Source organism: Rhipicephalus microplus, chromosome 7, assembly GCF_043290135.1.
Source record: "Rhipicephalus microplus isolate Deutch F79 chromosome 7, USDA_Rmic, whole genome shotgun sequence".
Classification (NCBI taxonomy): domain Eukaryota; kingdom Metazoa; phylum Arthropoda; class Arachnida; order Ixodida; family Ixodidae; genus Rhipicephalus; species Rhipicephalus microplus.
Genome location: NC_134706.1, coordinates 20,074,702 through 20,085,234, shown reverse-complemented (window position 1 = coordinate 20,085,234; position 10,533 = coordinate 20,074,702). Strand labels below are relative to the sequence as shown.

General features: G+C 48.0%; 1 protein-coding gene across 1 annotated transcript in view; it reads right to left on the bottom strand.

Moving 5' to 3' along the window:
* Positions 1-3,983: 3,983 nt before the first annotated feature.
* LOC119179352 (somatostatin receptor type 2) overlaps positions 3,984-10,533 on the bottom strand; it is a 152,982-nt gene continuing 146,432 nt past the window's right edge. The window contains exons 2-3 of the mRNA XM_075868801.1: positions 7,264-7,506; positions 3,984-4,366 (exon numbers count right to left, since the gene is read on the bottom strand). Of these exons, the coding sequence (XP_075724916.1) occupies positions 4,310-4,366; positions 7,264-7,506 (300 nt within the window). The 3' untranslated portion in view covers positions 3,984-4,309. The remainder of the gene's footprint in view (positions 4,367-7,263; positions 7,507-10,533) is intronic.

Sequence of the window (10,533 nt, the reverse complement as noted above, 5' to 3'; positions counted from 1 at the left end):
CCTTTGGTACCTCTTTTCCAAACTTAGTTTCCTCCTTAATGCGAATCTCCGGTGTTCAGAGAGATCTCCGAAAAAGTGTGAAGCTCCGCAAATCGCGATATCTTATCTATTGAAGTAGATTCTTGCGTGCCACCACCACTAGCATCGACACTAGCATGACGTCAGGTGGCAATTCTGGTTACTGCACGTGTCAGTATCGATAGTTGCGATAACGCCAGACACCGAAACCCATACATAGTTTTCTGAAAATGTTTACTCGAAGGAGCTGTGACGCTGCAATCGGGCAGCCATTATGAGAGTGTTAGGTAGATACATGAATTTGCCTCACTTTAGTGCTAGATGTTGTTTCATGTTGTGTTTTGGCTTTTGTTGTTCATAATAGATTGTGTAATTCTGAACTTCATGACCCCATTTGAATTTAAGAAGGTCAAGACGGGGAAGTGGGGCTGCTATACCTCATCTCGCGACAAAACGACTTCAGGCACGTGCCAGAACTGCAGTCTCTACACTATAAACGGTGCCCAAAAAAAAGCTCAGAGAAATCCGTGTACTACCCACGATTCCCATTCGGGCCGAAGCGCCAGGCGCTGCAGCGTTTTCAGACAATAGCTGCAAATTCTCCTCCAGAATATTATTAGGAAAGTCCTACGATACGGCCCTTTGTGCGTCGCCAAGAACGTTTCAAAATGGCCGCTTGTGCGTTGCCAAAAGTTTAACCACACGTACGCGCTGACGCGCTGCGACGCGCACGTGTGGTCCGGCCTTAGCAGAGCCATGCAGGGGCGTGGCCGTAGAAACGTCACGATACCCTGCATGAGGACGGGACGAGCTCATACAATGTTTTGACATCAGGGTTCCGACGGCACCGAAAGTAGCTTTAAAGACGTGTAATTAAATTTTCAGTCTGCCCCCACGCTTACCAGGATATTTTCTAGCCCGCTTAGGAGTATTTGATTCAACGCAAGATTAGAAACGACAGATGAAAATTTCTGCGTTAGTATTCCTTTAACTCACGCAGTCGGTGCCGCAACCCAGCATGCACCTCCTTCGGCAAGGAGGACGAAGTTTCAAGTTTTTAACAGGATCGTAAACACACGAGAAACACACACGTCGCATTCACGATAAACAAATACAAGAACGAAAATAACGAACAGGTTAAGCACTTGTGAAACTTTTTTCACCGCAAACATTGAAGCGGTAACTCAGTGATGTAGTACTAGTTCTCACTTGATGTGAATTATGAACGGGGGTATTGGCTCGAGCTCGAAACCAATAAATATACATAAAAAATGGAGGTGTAATAACAACAACAGCAACCACATCACGACGAAAAAAAGAAAAGACTTCACACACGTTTCTTCTAAAAACATTGACGCAAAGTATTATCACGAGCGTTTCCATTTTTTTCTGTTTTTAAAAGCGCCTACCATAGGGCGTACCGACGCGGAAAAGCGCGAAGATTTGGTCTTTGGTTCAAAAGCGAGAGATAGGTAGATAGATAGATACGCAGAGAGATAGAGAGAATGAAGTGGCACCAAAATGGCGGCCGCAACAGTGGCGACCCATCTTCACGAGACGTGGATTCATACGGCCATTGATTTGGCTTTAGAGTTGACACGCAGCATTCTGTCCTTCACGCTGCGGCTTGTCGGTGAAGACTTTGAGACCGTGATTAAGACATCTCTCTCTCGCTTTTGCATGGAGAGACGACACAACATACACATTTTAAGGACACAGAACGTGGCCTCCGCAATCAGCTCCGGAAACGCGCGTTGAGCAACGCCGGAACAGATCACGGAGGCTGCTCATAAACGCAAGGACACGTGCACGTTACGACGCGTACATCTCACTGAGAAAACGAAGACCAGAAAACAACGAAGCCGGCACGGAGTTGACGATCCGTCACGTTTCTCAATCCGACCTTCTTGTGCGCGACGTAGGTTACGCGGGCTATTCTTCGGCGTGAAGACAATTTTGTTTGAACCGTGAAATAGCCTCACGACTTAACGAGCCCAATAGGTAAAGCTTCAGTGGCAATTTAGAGGTCAACATTTGATGTATTCGTCAACACTGACTTGTGCTGGTGAACCTAGCCTGCATGGACAAACAGTTAGTGCCATTTAAGCAACAGTGAACGTTGGCACAGAGTCAAGTTAATCAAAACAGCTAGCCAGTACCAGCCATTGTTAATGAAACCTGACTAACATTAGGTGGTAATCAGCCAATATTGGCCAAAGTTACCAACATTACGTAGTATTTAGTCAATCGTTAGCCAGCCCTAGCATGTCCATGTCATGATGTACTAGGCGATATTAATACTGAATCCGAGTCAACTAGCCCCGCAACGTGGCAAACTGCACTCTCTTTTCGCAGTCATGACCTGCCCCCACTAAAATTTGGTCGGTTCTAACAATGGCAATAGTAAACCAACGTTGGCCAAACAATTAGGCCAAGAGCTAAACAGTTAGCCAGCTCTAGCAAAATGTAACTACCATTAGGGGACATTTAATAACATACGCAAAACATTGGCCAAATGTGACCACCATTAGCTGACGACTAGCCAATGGTTAGCCAACCCAGGTCTGGAGTAGCCAAGATTGGTCAATTATGGCCGCATTACGGTATTACCAGCATGAATACTCTTGGCCTCACAAAAACTGCATGCTCTTTTATGACTCTCAAATACTGTACCCGCGCTTTGAAACGCGACACCAAATATTCAGCATAACGAATGCTATACGCGCAGTTTGTCGAGATAATTATCTGATATATCTGCGTATCAAGCCTATAAAGATAATATTGACTCTGACATTAGCTTTCGGATCGAAGTTATGCCTCTATTACCCGAACTTAGGACGGCGAAAAGGAAAGTACGCGCAATACTTAGCCCTGAATTCACTTAGTCCTAAAATTCGTAAGTACCGTACCTCCTTATTCTAATGCATCGGCCAAAGAAACACGCACAGGCTTTGTACGAAGGAATAACGATAAGGACGAGTGGGACTGAGTAGGCAACTATGTACAGAGTCAGTGCGTTTTTGCGCAGTCGCGAAAACACATTCGACGCTAAATGTGACGGACGCTACGATGGCACGGCATTTCACGTTCTATGCAGGAAAGCACTAGGCATGTGTAAGTATAATACTGTGGACCATACACTGGCTGCTCTCTTCGAGAAACAAAAGCGAGAATGTCATTTCACTTCAATTGTCGCGAGAGTAGCAGTGACCAAATAAGTGGATTGCGAATTTTTTTGGTCTCAGGTACGCATTGCTGCTCTTCAAGACAAAAAAGTATACATGTATGTATATATATATCGCTCAGGTCTGCCTACAGTAGCACGCGCGATGCTGGTGAGCTTGAAAGGTGAGGCCGCGGGCCCGTCATCTTAACCACGGTCTCAAAGCTGAAAGACACAAGCCATCTACAGACACTGCCGGAGACAGGATAGAAAATTCCGTATGAGTGTTTGAAGGGAGTGCCTCTAGGTGGCGCGCACAATGAGCACATCACTGTCGTCTGTTCGTGCTCATCTGCCTTTCATGTTGCGCGCGAGAACACACAAACACGTGCACACAAACCACGACACACTGTTTTGATGGAGACCCACGCTGTGTCACGTGGCTTCGCGGATCAAACATGGCGCTGTCTGATGTTCACGAAACCCCTGAGCCTTGATTGGCGCGTCGTAAAACGTCATCCCGTCGCTTGAGTGGGTTGTCACCCTCACCGCAGATCACGTGGCCTTTCGGAAGCGCTGTTCCTGCTCCCGAGCAGATCGTCTGCCGCTGGACCCGAAACAATTGGGCTGCGCTGACCAGACGCCAGCACCACTAGGCCTAACCGGCTAGGCCTAACCGGCTAGGCCTAACCGGCTAGCCCTCGCCGACTTCACTCTTTACCCACGAACACACACACACACACACACACATCCAGAAGAAAGTTCCAAAACGGCAATTCTTCGCAAATGCCATCCGCAAATGCGGTCTTAGTGTACTGCTCAGGCTTGTTGTTTTGTGTTTCTTTTGTTTTGCTTGGTCACTGTCGTGGTCGTGTTGAGCTTTTCGCCTGTGTTTTGAGCAGCGTGTCGGGCCAAGAGAGCTGGTGTGGGTTTCGAGTCGACACGACATGGTTTCCTCTCTGCAGCTTTTTTGTTTGTCATAGCGTCTAGTTGCAGGAGTTGAGGTCGCTATCGCGTGTGGAGGCGAGATAGAGGAGGTGGGTGTTTCTCGCCACTAGTTGCTATAGAGGTTGAACCAGCTTGTGGCGTCTTGTGCAATGGGAACGGATGGGGGTCGGGATCTCGTCTTTAGCGGGGCACGTCTACCAGAGGACCCAGTAGAAGATGCTCGGCTCCTTGTTCACCCTAGAAAAAAGATCGATCAGTACAAATTAGCTACAAACAAACAAACAAACAAACAGTCAATCAATCAATCAAACAAACAAATAGATAGATAGAGATAGAATATAGATAGATAGAGATCGATCGACAGACAGACAGACAGACAGACAAACAGATAGATAGATGGATATATAGATAGATAGATAGATAGATAGATAGATAGATAGATAGATAGATAGATAGATAGGAAACATATACGCATGATGTAGTCGTACAACTACATCTCAGGTGAGGAATGTCATGGTAATTAAGGGGTTGCTTTTACTTTGTTAGGTACAATAATAAAATGAGAACTTGGTATCATTTTATGTTCTATATTTTCTTATTTATACGTACTGCTGTCTCGCTTTCGAGAAATAGCTGGAATGGGTACATGTTTCAGTACAAACAACAACAACAAGGGAACGCTAAGATTATACAAACGAAATGAAGATATGATAGGATTCCGTAGCTTTTCAACAAAATATTTCATCAGGTGCAAGTATAGATGCTGATGGGAACACAGAAAAAGAACAACCGATAAGACAATGCAAAACCGGATTACAGCTGGGTGTAGTTACGTAGTATCTAATAAAACTCTTCATAAAACAATCCGTGAAGCGAGCCGTCCCTATCATTAATACACTACTGATGATTACACCTGTAGGCGGAACCTAGATAGCACAGTTTGTTGAACAATACACAGAAATCGGAGCGATGTGCTGGTGCCGTCCATCCATCCATCCGTCGATCCATCCGTCCGTCCGTCCGTCCGTCCGTTCGTCCGTCCGTCCGTCCGTCCGTCCATCCATCCATCCATCCATCCATCCATCCATCCATCCATTCATCCATCCATCCATCCATCCATCCATCCATCCATCCATCCATCCATCCATCCATCCATCCATCCATCCATCCGTCCGTCCGTAAGACTGACAGTGCTGTAGGCGGAGCTTAGGTTTTCTTTAAGTTGTAACCGACAATAGTGGACGTCCGTCCGTCCGTCCACTATTGTTGGTTACAACTCAAAGAATACCTTAGCTCCGCCTACAGCAATGTCAGCTTATCCCGGGGCACTCGTATAAATGCCCCATGTAATTACATAAGCTCACTTCCATGACGTTGAGGTGTGACGTGATATTTAAAGAAATTCCTGTCGGCGGTGCCGATTTTCGATAAAAAACTTGAACATCGCATCAAATTTATGCATATATTCTGACATCAGTGTAAGTGAAACAAAATATTTAATATAAAGACGGCAAACATTTAATGATAAACATACGTAGGGCTTACATTAGCAGCGAGAATGTGTTCAAGCTTTCAACGGAAACCACAGTTCGACTAGCTCAAATTACTGGTAGGTGCGCCACAGGTCTGAGAACGGAACTTGTATTTTTACCGATGCTGTAAGTGACTGAAGCATGACCTTGTCACCGCAGAGTTTTCTATTACTACACTAGAGCGAACTCTGGCGCTAGTGTTTACGGAAGCTGCAACGCGTCCTGCTTCAACGAGCATGAGAATTATGGGTAGTACTCGGATTTGCCTAATCGTCGTTTTCTCGGCTCTGTTGGCCTTCGCGCGGACCGAAGGCATTTGGTGCAAATCAAAAGAAAAATCAACCAATGTTGAACAGTTCCGCTTCACCACCTTAAAGCTTTTAGGCTCACCATTTCAAGTCGGCTTGCGAAGTCCACAATGATCCATTATATCCAAAACAAACGCGAAAACAGGAGGGTAAACGAAGTCGCAAGTTTGTTCGAAGCCCGCAAGCACGAAGACTAGGCAAACGTGTGTGCTACCCATAATTCCCAGTGGGGCTGAATGGTCGCAGCGCCAAAGTTTCCTCTAGTTTTTTTTTAATGCGATAGTCTTTCTTGGGATACTTGAACCAACTTGAACGCAGAATTATCGGTCGGTCTGCTTTCTGTCTATCACTTTATCTGTCACATGATTGAGCCACCCGGCCAAAGCTGAAGCACTCGCTGAGCGCCCAGCCATCTTGAACTGGTGGATGCGTTCATACTTGTGAACACTGTCAATAAAAAAATCAAATATTCGGCATATCTGAGGCGAAACATCAATACGTATATATATTCTGTTATGTTCTTTTACTAGAAAACACATAGATACGTAATTTAACGGCCTTAGTGTTTCTAGCGCTGCCCTGAAAAATCGGACGCTATACACGGAAAAACCCTCTGCCGACGATATGGTGCTGCCACCTGGCAGGACGGAAATGGTACTAGAACAGCATCACGGGCGATCCGGACTCCTGTATAGTCCGGCCTGTAGAAGTTCCGGTGACATTTGCAGATACGCGTTCATTTGTTTAAAAAAATTCCGCCATATCCACGAAGTGAATTATGATGAGGGGGCGAAGCTCCGGAGGTAAACCTGGTAAACCATGAATCCTCTGTACATTTTGCCCACTCGATTTTATTACATCGCTCCCCCTAGCGTACGCCGCCGCACTAAATCGAACGATTGCCTTCAACCAATGACACGCGCCATATGTGATATCATTCCTGTTTTATAAGATCTCGCGTCTTTCATCAACTACAAGTACCGCTTTCTAGTTTATAACATCTTGCATCTTTTCATCATCAGCTACAAGTACCACCATCTAGTAAACACTACAAGAACTAAACGAGAGGTGGCTACATACAGGAGACGGTACCGCCATCTAGTGAACACTGCAAGAACTAAACTAGAGGTGGTTACATACAGGGGACGGTACCGCCATCTAGTGAACACTGCAAGAACTAAACTAGAGGTGGCTACATACAGGCTACAGGGGACGCACAGCCCACGCCCTAAGGAGCTTCGCCCCTAAAAACTATGTTTCCGACTCTGGTGGTCTCCGAAATGTGGGCTCTCACCTGTTCTTTAGCGACGCTCCCAGCGTCCGACACACCCTGGCTGGTTCCGTTCGCGTTCCTGGCGCCGGCCACCGTGTTCATGGTGGACGGCTCGTTGAGCAACATGGCCGCGGCGCCCGCCGTGGTCGTGCTCGTGGGCCTCTCGCTGCAGCACGGTCCCGCCGACAGGAGGCGCCGCCGGCGTCTCCGCTTGCGGCGCCCTCCCTCGGACGAGCGTCGGCTACCGCCATCATCGTCGCCGCACTGCACGCAAATAGGCAGGAGAAGTGAACTTTACGGTACAAGAAGCACGCGAAACACAACGCATATATGCGCTGTTTCAGCGGATATTAGATGATAACTTAGAGCCAGTTACACGTGAAACCCTTAAAACAGCGACACCATAAACGCTGCAGTGAATGTGATTGGCCTATCGGAGTCACAGTCATCATCATCGTCACTGTGAAGGGCTAGGTTTTTTTTTTCATATTGATGCTATCTCGGACTAGTGACCTCTGTCGTTTGACTCAGAGGTGAACGGCTTCCGTGTTCGCCCTGCCGCGTTGGTCTAGTGGCTAAGGTACTCGGCTGCTGATCCGCAGGTCGCGGGATCAAATCCCGGCTGCGGCGGCTGCGTTTCCGATGGAGGCGGAAACGTTGTAGGCCCGTTTCCTCAGATTTGGGCGCACGTTAAAGAACCCCAGGTGGTCGAAATTTCCAAAGCCTTCCACTACGGCGTCTCTCATAATCATATGGTGGTTTTGGGACGTTAAACCCCACATATCAATCATCAATCAAATCAGCTTAGGTGTTGCCCGCACTCTGAGTCAGAGTACAAGCTGCAGAGCCAAACTAGTTGCCGGAGGAAAACGGGACACAGGAAGAACTACGTGCCTAAGCGAAAATCCGTTTTCTATTAGAAGCCCTGTCGAAGCCAAGCCGCAGATTCCCGCACTTTCAAACAAAATGGGCGACGCGCCGATGAAACAAGCCGTCAGAACAAGGGAACGCTCAGCTGGTTGAATTACTGGTCGCAGGCACGGTTTATGTCGTCATCGCCTTCGTAGGCTTTGCGGCATATTGGGCAACGAACATGCCGATGCAGCTGCCCGATCAGCACACGAAAATGGTGAAGAAAAATCTATACCATTTTCAAGGCCTGATGCGGCAATGACCATCCGAAAAATCGCTAATGCAGAATTAAAATCCCTGTGGAACACCGAGTGCTTACGGCACACGCGACTGCGTAGACTGGACACGTCTCGTCGACTCCGGCCTCCGTCCGACTCGAGACAACGGTGCTTTGCCGACTATGGCTTGGTGTCGCCTTCACCAAAGCTTTCGCCTTCCGAATCGGCATGGAAGACAGTGCTGCTTGCTGTCATTGCGGCAGCGATGAAACTATAGAGCACGTTCTCTGTCACTGCCCTCGTTACAGCGTGCAAAGACGGCAACTAGCTGCTGCGTTAGCTCGCCTTGACGACAGACCTTTGTCTGAACAATCAGTGCTGGAAAGACGACATGATTTGTGTGCTCACAGAAAATCAGTGAAGGCCCTACTGAACTTTTTGCGTGGCAGCGGCCTATTGTATAGACTGTAGCACCCCAGCTCCCCCCCCCCTCTTTTTTTTTCGCGCGCGTCTATTTCCCTCTTCGCTTTCTTTCCAATCTTTCTTCCCCATTCCCCCTTCCCCTAGTGCAGGGTAGCAAACCGGATGCTCCGTTTTCTGGTTAACCTCCCTGCCTTTCCCTCATTTTATTCTCTCTCTCTCTTTGCCGCTGGTCTCCAAGTAGGTTGACAAAGGAGACGGCGTCTGCTGAGTACATAAGCATGCTCTACTAGACGTGCTCACGCAATTGCGCAGATAACAGACGACGCGATCATCTGATCTAAGAGTTCTACGCGGTAAAAAAAAAACACGAACGGGAAAAAAGACGAGGCTTGCCCTTGTGTGTTTCTCGTCCGTGTTTTCTACCGCGTAGTACTCCTAGGTCAGGTATCGCTCCCCGGCCCAATCGTCCGCCTTGGTTGGCGATCATCTGACGTGATGCCGCCGCAACCACCACGCTGCTTGCGATTACCTGATCGTAAGCGCTCGCACTTCTCCGTCTTGGAGGGCTCGGAGCAGCTCGGAGTGCTCCGGGAGACAGGAGAGGGATCAAGAAGAATCAGCCGAACGCTAAGTGCACGTTCTCTTTCAACCAGCCAAACACGATGCCACCTGCTAGATTACTCCAGAGTGCTCTAGATCGTTTTGAAACGACCAGCCGAAAATGCCATGACATCACGCAAGGTCCCCAAAACCACGAAACGATTACAAGAAACGCCGTAGTAGAGGGCTCAGGAAATTCCGATCATCCGGAGTTCTTTAACGTCCGCCTTAACATAAGTACACGCCCGCCACGGTGGTCTAGTGGCTAAGGTACTCGGCTGCTGACCCGCAGGTCGCGGGATCGAATCCCGGCTGCGGTGGCTGCATTTCCGATGGAGGCGGAAATCTTGTAGGCCTGTGTGCTCAGATTTTGTGCACGTTAAAGAACCCCAGGTGGTCTTAATTTACAGAGCCCTCCACTACGGCGTCTCTCATAATCACGTAGTTGTTTTGGGACGTTAAACCCCACATATCAATCAATCAATTTACATAGGTACACGAGCCGGTAGCACGCAGCCTCCTTTGAAATTGCGGCCGTCGGGATTCGTTCACGCGATTTTCGGGTCATCAGTGGAACACCAATACCACTGGACCAACGCGGGGAGTAAGCGGAAGTGATTGCTTGACCGGAAGTGCTGGTAAGAGAAACAGGAGTGTCACTTGGTGTTCGTGCCACTGAAGCAAGTCGCACGCGCTCTCTGTTCCTAACAGACAATTGATACGTCATGTTCCTTAATTCTAAAAAACTCGATTTCACATCGATGATGAAGCAGTGAATCCAGTAGCGACGAATGGTAAGTTTCTGCAAAGTAACCCTGACAGCATTCCTTTGGATCCGATCTGACGTAGCTCTACTATACACTGGTGCAAGAAACATCGGCCGCTCCAAGGGAGAGGTACGCTTTTCGCGCGATCTATTTACATTGAGGGCGCAGCAGATAGCTGGGTATGCGAGCCATACACTGTTGCCTACTGAGGTGGTGCGCGTGCCAGCGTTGGCGACCGGTCCTTAAAATAAAGTTTCACCATTGCTCAAGCGACTCCCTCACAGTCTACGTCTATTCGTGCTCGTTTACAACAGGCAGGGTGTTCTTTCTTTGCTTGAGCACTACCGGACGACAGGTCTAACAAGCGTGGG